This window comes from Oenanthe melanoleuca, chromosome 1A, assembly GCF_029582105.1.
Source record: "Oenanthe melanoleuca isolate GR-GAL-2019-014 chromosome 1A, OMel1.0, whole genome shotgun sequence".
In the NCBI taxonomy this organism is placed as follows: Eukaryota; Metazoa; Chordata; class Aves; order Passeriformes; family Muscicapidae; genus Oenanthe; species Oenanthe melanoleuca.
The window spans coordinates 68,169,488-68,182,153 of record NC_079334.1 but is presented as its reverse complement, the minus strand read 5'-3'; the positions used below and the strand labels follow the sequence as shown (position 1 = coordinate 68,182,153).

Below are 12,666 nucleotides of genomic sequence, written 5' to 3'. Positions count from 1 at the left end.
ACCAGCAAAAATCAGCAAAATATTGGCAAAAAAATCAGCAAAAATCAGAAAAAAAATAAAAAAAAAAATCAGAAAACAAATCAGAAAACAAATCAGAAAAAAATCAGAAAAAATCAGCAAAACCCAACCAAAAATCAGCAAAAATTAGCAAACCTCAGAAAAATGTTTGCAAAAATCAGGAAAAAATCAGCAACAAATCAGCAAAAAAATCTGCAAAAAAATAGCGAAAATCAGAAAAATAGTCACAAAAAAATCAGCAGGAATTAGCAAACATCAGCAATATATCAGCAAAAAATCAGCAAAACATCAGCAAAAAAATCCAGCAAAAAAAAGGACAAAAGCAGCAAAATCAGAAAAAATCCTGGCAAAAAAATCAGGAAAAATCAGCAATATATTGAGAAAAAAATCAGTGCAAAATTCAGCAAGAGACCAGCAATAAATGAGCAAAAAAATCAACAAAAATCAGTGAAAAATCAGCAAAAGTGAGAAAAATATTGGCCAAAAAAAAAAAAAAATCAGCAAAAGTCAGCAATATATTGGCAAAAAATCAGCAAATATCAGCAAAAATTTGGCAAAAATCAGGAAAAAAATCAACAAAAATTCATCAAAAATTCGTCAGAAAATCAGCAAAATATCAGCAAAACCCAGCAAAATAATGGCAAAAAAAGTCCCAAAAATCAGCAAAAAACCAGCAGAAAATCAGCAGAAAGTCAGCAAAAAATCTGCAAGTATCAGCAAAAAAATCAGCAAAAATTCTGAAAAAAATCAGCAAAAAAAAAAAAAAATCAGCAAAAAAATTATGAAAAGTGGATGTCCAAAGGATTGGTTGGATCAAAAGTGGATTTTCCCACCAGTGCCTTTGTGGGGAAGGGGGTGTGGAAAATTGGCAGATTTCCTACTTAGGTAAAAACCCAAAAGAAATAATGAGAGCTGGAAGGTGATTTTGGGGGAAATTTGCTTTAACTAAATTAAAAAAAAAAAAAAATAAAATCTGGGGGCAAATTACTGGAATTGCAGAGTCTGGAAGTTTCTGAATCCCAATTTTTTCAGCTCAACCAACATAGGAAAAAAAATCCCTGAAGCAAAGGGAATTTTTTTTCCTTCTCCAACTTTTCCCTGAAAAAAAAAACAACTTTAAATTAAATTATTTTCCCTTCCAAAGGCCAAAAAATTTTGATTTTGGAGAAAATTGAAATGTCCAAGCAGCACCTTTGAGTTCCTCAGCTCCTGGTGAGTTTTGGGATCAGGATTTAGCCCAGGGGATAAAACAGCAGTGGGAAGAGGGAGGGATTTGGGATATTTGGGATTTGGGATATTTGGGAAGGAGGCAGCAGCTGTGAGCTCTGGCTATAAAAAGTCCTCTGGAGGGGGGTGGGCACTGCTTGATTCTGTTCTAAATCTGGCCTGGAGCTGAAATCCCAGCAAGTTTCTCTCTGCCACCACCAGCTCCAAAAATTCCCTCTTTTCCTTCTCATTTCCCCTCCAAAAATCCAAAATTTTGGACTTGGGGTTGCAAGAAGACATAATTTCGTGGGCAAACCACTGAATTCATTAATTTTCTCTTTTCTCCAGAAAAGCTGAAATCCCAGGAAGTTTCTCTCTGCCACCACCAGCATCAGCAATTCCCACTTTTCCTTCTAATTTCCCCCCCAAAAAACCCAAAATTTTGGACTTGGGATTGTCCAAAAAGACATTTAGTGAAAAAACCATTAAATTCCTCATTTTGTTTTTTCTCCAGAAAAGCTGAAATCCCAGCAAGTTTCTCTCTGCCACCACCAGGTCCAAAAATCCCCTCTTTTCCTTCTCATTTTCCCCCCAAAAAACCCAAAAATTTTGGATTTGGCATTGTCCAGAACCCACATCATATATTGAAGAAACCACTGAAATTCTTAATTTTCTCTTTTCTCAAGAAAAGCTGAAATCCCAGGAAGTTTCTCTCTGCCACCACCAGCTCCAAAAATTCCCTCTTTTCCTTCTCATTTTCCCCCCCAAAAAACCCCAAAATTTTGGACTTGGGGTTGCAAAAAGACATAATTTAGTGAGCAAACCACTGAATTTCTTAATTTTCTCTTTTCTCCAGAAAAGCTGAAATCCCAGGAAGTTTCTCTCTGCCACCACCAGCTCCAGCAATTTCCTCTTTTCCTTCTCATTTCCCAAAAAAAACCCAAAAAACCCCAAAATTTTGGACTTGGGGTTGTACAAAAAGACATTTAGTGAAGAAACCATTAAATTCCTCATTTTGTTTTTTCTCCAGAAAAGCTGAAATCCCAGCAAGTTTCTCTCTGCCACCACCAGCTCCAAAAATTCCCTCTTTTCCTTCTCATTCCCCCCCCCCAAAAAAAACCCAAAAAAACCAAAATTTGGGATTTGGCATTGTCTAAAAGATGATTTAATGAATAAACCACTAAAATCAGGAAAGGTGTGGGATACACCCAAGGAAAAAAAATTCCCCAAATCTTCACATTCCTGCTCCAAACCCAACCAAATCCATGGATTTGCTCCAGTTTACCAGTATGAGTTTTATACTGGGAAGCCCAAACTGGACCCAGTAAGAAAAAAAAAATCCCAAAAATTCTGAACAAAGGGAAAAATTCCTGCTCATGATCCCATTTGGGACATCCTTGGAATTGTGGTTGAATCATTGAAAATTTGGGAATTTTTGATGGGAAATGAAGAGGTAAATGAGGGGAATTGTTGGATGAACCAAAGAAAATTTGGGAATTTTTAAATGGGAAATAAAGAGGTAAATGAGGGGAATTGTTGGATGAACCAAAGAAAATTTGGGAATTTTTAAATGGGAAATAAAGAGGTAAATGAGGGGAATTGTTGGATGAACCCAAGAAAATCTGGGAATTTTTAAATGGGAAATAAAAAGGTAAATGAGAGGAATTGTTGGATGAACCCAAGAAAATTTGGGAATTTTTGATGGGAAATGAAGAGGTAAATGAGGGGAATTGTTGGATGAACCAAAGAAAATTTGGGAATTTTTAATGGGAAATGAAGAGGTGAATGAGGGGAATTGTTAGATGAACCAAAGAAAATTTGGGAATTTTTAAATGGGAAATAAAGAGGTAAATGAGGGGAATTGTTGGATGAACCAAAGAAAATTTGGGATTTTTAATGGGAATTGAAGAGGTAAATGAGGGGATTAGGAAAAAAGTCACACAGGCACTGCTGGAATCTGGAAAATCCCACAGGAATGGGGCCAAAAGTGATTCCAAATCCTTGGCAGGAATCCAGAGGGGCTGAGCTTCCACCTGAATATCCCAGAGGTGCAAATCCCTGCAGATTCCCATGAAATCATGGATAATATGCAGAAAAAAAGACCAAAAATTGCAGGATTATGTTTAAAAATTGACAAAATAAAGAATATTTGTTGCACTGCTGTGAGTAATGATAAAAGCAGATTGTTCCTGCTGAATAAAGTGAATTATGTGGGAACACACAAGACTTTTCCAACTTTTTTATTTTTTTACTAACTCCACTTAAAAAATCTTCAAAATCAGCTTTTATTCTCTTGAAATAAAACCCTTAAAAAAAAAAAAAAAAAAAAAAAAGCAAAAAACTCACATTACACTGCCTTTAATCATAGGAATCCTGCAAGCTGGGCTGGATTTAATCCCGATTTTTTTTTTTTTTTTTTTTTTTTTTGGGATGGAAGGAAAAGGAGCTCTGCTCCTTTAAGCTTGGAGAAACTTCTTTAAATTCAGGTGGAGTCAGGATTTCCTGGGCTATAAAGTTGCAGGGAGAGGCAGAGGCAGCAGCTGCTTTGCTCAGATCTTACCCAGCCTCACCATGGTAAGAACATTCCATTTCCAATTTTTTTTTTTTTTTAATTTTTTTTTTTTTTTACTCCCTCCCCAAGCTCCAAATTCCCTCTTTTCCTTCTCTTTTTCTCCCGGGGTTTTTGAATTTCCAGCAGCTTTGTTGGAATTGCTTGTTACCTTCTGGGTTATTGATTCAGGGTTTGCTCCTTATAAGGGAAAAATGAGGGATGTGCTTGGAATTGTTGGAGTGGCCTCTTGGTGCTTTTTCCCTGTGGAGTTTGCAGCTCCTGGAGTGGGGTCTGGAAACTTAGAAAGTTTTTTAAAAGTTGGGATTTTTTATATTATTTATATTTTTTATATGTGTAGGACCAGCAAATTTTTCCTTAACTAAATGATGGATTAAAATTTAAATTTTTAATCCTTCTGTCCCCCTTTTCTCCAAAATTTTAACACTCCCAATGTGCTGCAACAAGCACAACTTTTAGTTTTTTGTTTTTTTTTTTTTTTTTTTCCTTAGGAATGAGCTGCCATGTTGCCTTTGTCTGCTCTAAACCCTTGGGATTAGATATTAAATGGATAAAAATCCCCCTTTTCCATGTAGTTTTTTCATGGAATCCCTGCTCCAAAACATTTGCAGCTGGGGACTTAAAAAAAAAAAAAAAAAAAAAAAAAATCTGCAATCCTGCTTATTTTTGGCTGATCCAGCTGAAACTTTTTGGGAAGGAGGATCCCAACTGACACTTTTTTATTTTTTTATTTTTTTTTTTTCTTTTTTTTTTTGGGTGGATGCAAAGGAGCAACTTGTTGGAAAAAAAAAATCTGGTTGCAAATGGGAGAAAACTTCAAAGTGGCTCCCAGGGATTTGGCTTTGAACTTTTCCTTTAGTCTGCAGATTTCTGGTCTGGCCTGGCCATAAAAGTGTTAAATATTTACATGGTGCTCCCAATGGGAAAATCAGCTGGACAACAATAGGCTGCCTATAGCCAGAGTCTGTAAAAGGCACTTCAGCTGGATGCAAATGTTGGGAAGATCCCAAAAAAACCCTCTGGAATATTTTAGAGGAGGGGAAAACCTCCAATAAACCGCTGCACTTTTTTTCCCTTCCAGCAGCTCCCACTTTTTCTGTTTTATTTTTCCTTTCCTTTGTTCTCATTCCCTGAGCTCTGGCAAATTCCAGTGCTCCCAGTGCAGCAGGTGCTGGGAATGGGGATTTGGGAGAGGAGCAGCTGTCCCAGGGAAGTGCTGGGAAGCCGAGCACGGAAATCTGGGATGGGGAACTATTGCAACCATGCTGCTGGGAGGGCTGGGCTGGGCTGGGCAGCCAGCATTGCCCACATAGTGCAGGTGGCAGCTGGGGCTGCGGCACTGGGATCCCGAAAATCCTGATCCCAGCGGGAATGGGATCCCGAAAATCCTGATCCCGGCGGGAGTGGGATCCCGAAAAATCCCTGATCCCGGCAATCCCTGATCCCGGCGGCAGTGGGATCCCGGCAATCCCTGATCCCATCGGGAATGGGATCCCGAAAATCCTGATCCCGGCGGGAGTGGGATCCCGACAGTCCCTGATCCCATCGGGAATGGGATCCCGAAAATCCTGATCCCGGCGGCAGTGGGATCCCGGCAGTCCCTGATCCCATCGGGAATGGGATCCCGAAAATCCCTGATCCCGGCGGGAGTGGGATCCCGACAGTCCCTGATCCCGAAAAATCCCTGATCCCGGCGGCAGTGGGATCCCGGCAGTCCCTGATCCCGTCGGGAATGTGATCCCGGCAATCCTGGATCCCGGATCCCGGCAGCAGTGGGATCCCGGCAGTCCCGGATCCCGAAAAATCCCTGATCCCGAAAAATCCCTGATCCCGGCAATCCCTGATCCCGTCGGGAGTGGGATCCCGGCAATCCTCGATCCCGGCGGGAGTAAGATCCCGAAAATCCTGATCCCAGCAGGAATGGGATCCCAGCAATCCCTGATTCCGGCCGGGAGCGGGATCCCGACAATCCTTGATCCCAAAAAATTCCTGATCCCGGCAGGAGTGGGATCCTGAAAATTCCTGATCCTGGCAGGAGTGGGATCCTGAAAATCCTGATCTCAACAGTCCCTGATCCCAACAGGAATGGGATCCCACCGCTCCTTATCCCAACAATCCTTGATCTTGTTCCTGACATTCCCTGATCCCAGAAGGAATGGGATCACGACAATCCCCGATCCCTCCTTTTCCTGACAATCCCCTGATTCTGCCAACACCCTGATCCCAGCAGCTCCTGATCCAATCCCAGATCCCAACGTTCCCTGATCCTAGCAGGAATTGGGATCCCTCCAATCCCTGATCCCAGCAGCCTCCACACCCCCAGAACTGGGGTTCTCAGCCCTCACTGGGATTTGGGGTGTTCAGGCAGCTCTGGGTTGGTGTCCCCGTGTCCCAGGAACGATCCAGTCCTGCCTTGCTCTGTCCTGGCTGTGTGGGATGGGAAAATCCTGGCACATCCATGCTTGGGGAAGGAAGAAGATGAAGTTTCACTGGAACATTTCCCTGCCATGAGTGCTTGGTGTCCTGGGATGTCCAGCTGGAATCTTCTGGAGACTCCTGGGCACTTTGGGTGGTTGTGCACTTCCCTGGAGATTTGGGATCTGCTGGTCCCACCACCCCTCTCTAAGCTGGGCTTACCTGAGCAGGCCCCAGCTGGGTGAGATGAGGTGAGACCTGAGCCAGGATGCCACAAATTCTGGGATCAGCTGCACTGCTCGTCCTCTTTGGGTGGGATCAGCTCCCATTCCCAGCCATCCCTTGGGAAGCAGCACAGCAATAATTTGGATTCTTGGGATCTGGGGCAGGAGGCTGTGCCCTGGCTTTGATCTTGGCGTGGTGGAAGCAGCAGATGCCAATTACCCAGGGAAGCACCACCAAAAGTGCCCAGGGAGCCTCCAGGAGACGCCGGTGCCTGAGGAGCTTCCCTGGAGCTGGGAATGACCTGGATAAATCCGGGTTTGTAACCCAGCCTTACTCTGCCCTGGGGCAATCCCTGTTTTCTCCAGCCTCCTTCCTGCCCTGACTCCAGCTTGGCTCAGCTTTTCCAAGCTTGGCTTCTCCCTGAGCTTTTTCCCCGGGGTCAAGAGCTTGGAGCTGCTGTTGCCGATTCCCATCAGGATGTGGGGATTGGAGCTGGTGCTGCTCAGCTGCTTCCTGCCCCAGCTTGGAGCCAGCAGCTCCTTTCCCTCCTTTCCCTCCTTTCCCTCCTTTCCCTCCTTTCCCGGGAATGCTCTGTCCAGCTGCCCAGCAGATCCTGGTTTAATCCCAGTTTGATTCTAGCTCCGGACACTTCTGTTTCCCTCATCACCCCTGAGGAGAACTGTTGGGGCTGGAACTCCTGATCCCACCCCCAGGATGTGTGAAATTCCCAATTTCCCTTTTGCAGAGGGAGTGCATTTCCATCCACATCGGGCAGGCTGGGGTGCAGATGGGCAATGCCTGCTGGGAGCTCTACTGCCTGGAGCACGGCATCCAGGCTGATGGCACCATCCCTGGCTCCCAGCAGCTGAAATCCATGGATCCCAACTCTGAGCAAGTGGATTCCTCCTTCGAGACCTTCTTCTGTGAGACAGCATCTGGCAAACACGTGCCCCGGGCAGTGTTCATAGACCTGGAGCCCACTGTCATTGGTAAAACTGGGGTTTTGGCCTTGATCCAGCTTTAATCCTTGATTCCCAACCCTTTTTCCATGGGGTTCTGCTTCTCCCACTCCTCTGCTCTGGTTAAATGTCCCCAGCCACTGGAAGCAGACAGAATTTACACTTCCAAAGGAGTGACAAACCCATGGTTTTGTCTTTGTTGCCTCCTTTTGGGACCTTCAGCAGGTGGAAAGTGACCTGGATTTGCCAGCCTTGGTGGTCCTGGCCTGAATTCCACCATTCCATGGCCAGATGTGGCACATCCGGTTCTGGTGCCACACATTCCATAGGTTTGTGGGACCCAGCTGTCCTGTTTGGCCAGCTTGATCTTGGAGAAATTGTCCAACCTGATGGATCCCTAAAGACTCCCACTTCCCCTTCCCCATCCTCAGGGATCTCTGGGTGTTTGTTTGTGTGGCACCTCAATTTGAGGTGTCTTCCTAGAAAATAATAATTATTTTATTTTGGAAATGACTCCAAATCCAGCCACCTGCTCCTGCCTTCCAGGCTTCTCCTCCTATCTTTCCATCTGGGATGTGACTCATTAGTCCTAATTAAAGGATTGCAGACTTTTGTTTGGGTTCTGCTTAATTTTTAGACACCTCATTAAGGTATTAAATGGAGAACTGAATGAGTAAGCCAGGAGATAATGGGATGTGTCCAGTGTTGGGATGGAGTGGATTAAAAACCTTCTGTGGCTGGGTCAGGTGGAAATGTCAACACTGGGGGAATTTTGTCTGTGCTGGAAAGCAGAGAGTGGAGGTGGAGCTTCCAGCCTGTGGTAACCTATCCCACAAAAACGCTGGAATTGTGGTGTCCTAACTCATTAATTTAGATTAATAACAGATTAATTTAGGATTTCTGAGTAGGTGTAGGGTGAAGATGGAGTTCTGTAGGACCTCACCTATGTGAGTTTATCCCACAACCCTTCCCTAACCATGCCATGCCCTCCTGGCGGACATTCCATGGATTTTCCTCCATCAAACTTTTCACCCAGAACTTTTCTCTGTGATTTCTCTCCCTGATTTCTCCTCCTGCTGCAGATGAGATCAGGACTGGGCCCTACCACGGGCTCTTCCACCCAGAGCAGCTCATCAGTGGCAAGGAAGATGCTGCCAACAACTACGCCCGTGGCCACTACACCATCGGCAAGGAGATCATCGACACCGTGCTCAGCAGGATCCGCAAAATGGTGAGGGACAGCGCCACGCTTTGGGCTCAGGTTACACCCTCTTGGAGCTTGGGGCAGGAAAAACAAAAAAGTCTTCAATTAAAAATCATCTTTAGGTGAGGTTGTTAATGCTGGGATTTGGTTTGGGGCTTGGGAATGCTCCAAATGTGTGTTTGTCCTAAAAGCGGAGAATTACTGTTAAAACCAGGTTTAAGATGCTCGGTGGATGCTCCAAATGGAATTTTGTACTTGGGATAAATATCCCAGTCCTTACAGGGATTAATATCCAATATTCTTGGGATAGTTTTCAACTCTTTGGGATAAATATCCAATGTTCTTGGGATCGTTATCCCAGTCCTTACAGAGATAAAGATCCATTTTCTTGGGATCATTATCCCAGTCCTTACGGGATTAAGATCCATTTTCTTGGGATCATTATCCCAGTCCTTACAGGGATTAAGATCCAACATTCTTAGCATAGTTATCCCAGTTCTTAAAGAGATAAAAATCCATTATTTGGGTCGTTATCCCAGTCCTTGCAGGGATAAACATCCATTTTCTTGGGATCGTTATCCCAATATTCTTGGGGTAGTTATTCCAGTCCTTGCAGGAATAAATATCCAATATTCTTGGGATAGTTATCTCAGTCCTTAAAGGGATAAATATCTGTTTTTCTTGGAATAATTATCCCAGTCCTTACAGGGAAAAATATCAATTTTCTTGGGATAATGATCCCGACCCTTACAGGGATAAATATCTAGTGTTCTTGGGATAATTATCCCAGTCCTTACAGGGAAACAATATCTCTTTTCTTGAGATAGTTGTCCCAATATTTTGGGATAGTTATTCCAGTCCTGAAAAGGATAAATATCTGATATTCTTGAGATAGTTATCTCAGTCCTTAAAGGGATAAATATCTGTTTTTCTTGGAACAATTATCCCAGTCCTAACAGGGATAAATGTCCATTTTCTTGGGATAGTTATTCCAGTCCTTATAGGGAAAAATATCCATTTTCTTGGGATAATTATCCTGATCCTTACAGGAATAAATATGCAATATTCTTGGGGTAGTTATTCCTGTCCTGAAAGGGATAAACATCTGATATTCTTGGGATAGTTTTCCAGTCCTTACAGGGATAAGTATCCAGTATTCTTGGGTTAGTTTTTTGGTTCTTGGGATAAATATCCAATGTTCTTGGGATAGTTATTCCAGTCCTTACAGGGATAAACATCCAATATTATTTGGGTAGTTTTTTGGTTCTTGGGATAAATATCCAGTGTTCTTGGGGTAGTTTTCTGGTCCTTGTGATAAATACCCAGTGCTCTGCTGCAGGCTGACCAGTGCAGTGGCCTCCAAGGCTTCCTGGTGTTCCACAGCTTCGGGGGAGGCACCGGCTCGGGCTTCACCTCCCTGCTGATGGAGCGGCTCTCGGTGGAGTACAGCAAGAAATCCAAGCTGGAGTTCTCGGTGTACCCGGCCCCGCAGGTGTCCACGGCCGTGGTGGAGCCCTACAACTCCATCCTGACCACGCACACCACGCTGGAGCACTCGGACTGCTCCTTCATGGTGGACAACGAGGCCATCTACGACATCTGCCACCGCAACCTGGACATCGAGCGCCCCACCTACACCAACCTGAACCGGCTGATCGGGCAGATCGTGTCCTCGGTCACGGCCTCGCTGCGCTTCAACGGCGCCCTCAACGTCGACCTCATCGAGTTCCAGACCAACCTGGTGCCGTACCCGCGCATCCACTTCCCGCTCACCACCTACGCGCCCATCGTCTCGGCGGAGAAGGCTTACCACGAGCAGCTCTCCGTGCCGGAGATCACCAACGCCTGCTTCGAGTTCTCCAACCAGATGGTGAAGTGCGACCCTCGCCGCGGCAAGTACATGGCGTGCTGCCTGCTGTACCGCGGCGACGTGGTGCCCAAGGACGTCAACGCCGCCATCGCCGCCATCAAGACGCGCCGCTCCATCCAGTTCGTGGATTGGTGCCCCACCGGTTTCAAGGTGGGCATCAACTACCAGCCGCCCACCGTGGTGCCCGGGGGCGACCTGGCCAAGGTGCAGCGCGCCGTGTGCATGCTCAGCAACACCACGGCCATCGCCGAGGCCTGGGCCCGCCTGGACCACAAGTTTGATTTGATGTACGCCAAGAGGGCGTTCGTGCACTGGTACGTGGGGGAGGGCATGGAGGAGGGGGAGTTCTCCGAGGCCAGGGAGGACCTGGCGGCCCTGGAGAAGGATTATGAGGAGGTTGGAAGGGACTCTGTGGATGGAGAGGAGGAGGAGGGTGATGAGGATGAGTATTGACAAACTGTGGCCTGGCCTTGTGGTGGCGATGAGAGAGAGATGGGGACGCTGACTGGTAACCAAAATCCAGCCTGACTGAGCACTACATGTGCTCATTTTACAGTTATTTTTTACCATTTTACATTTATTTTACCATTTACATTGTGTTTTACTGCAATCACCTAGACAAACTTTACATCTCCACTCGGTAAAATCTGATTCCTCATTAAGCCAGACTTGACTCAGTCTTGCAGTCAGAGCTCTGTTTGCTCTTGCCAGGGTATCCTCATTATCAGGCTGCACCTGCTGATTAAATCTGCAGTGCTCTCAGTCTCATTTGCATATTACCCATATCCACAGTCCTGACCTCAGCTGCAATCCAGTTCTGTCCCCAATTCCAATCTGGAGGTGCTGAAGGACCGGCCTGGACCTCGATGTTTGATGTATTAAACCTCCCCTGCTTGCATAGTTTGGGCTCACAGAGCCCCTCCTTAGCCTGGGTGTCTTGAGCTTTATCCCACTGCTGTTTATTGATGAGTGATGCTGAGTCAGGCCTAAGTTAGGCCTGACATCCTGCCTAGCTGGGAGACCCCAGTTCCTAATGCAGGGAATGCTGCCTGCTTTGGCTGGAATGGCAAACTCTTGCTCTGGCTTTTTCTTGTTAAAAGCACTTTGGAATTAGAAATGCACCTGTAAACTTCTATGCAAATGGCTTTTTGTATATGAATAAAGAGGGGTTTTTTTTTTGTGGCTCAGAATTCCTTGGATTCACCCAGGGTGGTTTTGTGGGGAGATGTCCTGAGGAGAAGAGCAAATGCTGATCAGGGTGTGCTGGGAGAGAGTCATCAACCCTAATTAGTGTGGGGGGAGTGCCCTATATCCTGTGGGAATTTCTGTCTGGAGTGGCTGTGCTCAGGGAATCCCAAGTCTGGGATCAGGGAATCACTTTGGAGTAGTGGGGAGCAATTCTGGGTGGGGTTTGGCCTCCTCACCACCTTTGGTGAAGCTCAGGTGCTGCCTGAGCAAATCCTGGTGGTTGGGAGAGTGCTGAGGATTTGGGAAATATTCCCAAAACAGGGAAATCCAGCCAGGAGTGGGGAAAGAGGAAGGGAGCTGTGTCTGATATTTGAGACAGGAGGTGGAAGGATCCCAAAAACCCTTTAGTGACCCTAAAAATCCAGGATTGGTGACAGCAGGACTGGAGGTGACCCCCTGGGAATGTCCAGGTCCCTTGAGTCACCCCAAAATTATCACCCCAAAGTCCCCAGGTCCAGCCAGGAATGGGGACAGGGAAAGGGAAGGGAGCTGTTTCCTGGGAATGGAGTCACCCCAGAAAGGAGAGAGATTTTGGGGAAAATCCCAGAGTTTTGGGGCAGCTGGAACCTGCAGTTCCCTCCACAAGAGGTGAATCCTCATTGAGTGACTTTGGGTTTATTTTCCTTACCTGGGAATAGCAAAGCTGCTCCTACAGAATTCCAGCCTGTGGGAATGTTCCCATCCACCATCCTTAATTCTGTTTTATTCAGAATTAACAGCTCCAGCTCCATGGGAAGGCTTTGGCTTTTCATTATCCTTGGTTTGGGGTCAGGGAGGAAGGGGATTCAAAATTCAGGATTATTTGGGTTCAAAAAGCTGGAGCTGGGGCAATCCAAATTTTCATTTGAGTGAATGACTTTTTGCTGATAGTAAACTCTCCAGAACCTTTTGTTAAAATTAGACCATTAGTTAAGTGCTTTAATTTGAATTCAGCTTTTTAATTTAAAGATTA

General features: G+C 45.4%; 1 protein-coding gene across 1 annotated transcript; it reads left to right on the top strand.

Moving 5' to 3' along the window:
• Positions 1–3,752: 3,752 nt before the first annotated feature.
• On the top strand, positions 3,753–11,753 carry TUBAL3 (tubulin alpha like 3). The gene is made up of 4 exons (XM_056482286.1): positions 3,753–3,798; positions 7,179–7,422; positions 8,475–8,623; positions 9,936–11,753. Exons 1-4 carry the CDS (start codon positions 3,796–3,798, stop codon positions 10,917–10,919), a joined length of 1,380 nt encoding a protein of 459 aa, XP_056338261.1. The 5' UTR covers positions 3,753–3,795; the 3' UTR covers positions 10,920–11,753.
• Positions 11,754–12,666: the final 913 nt, after the last annotated feature.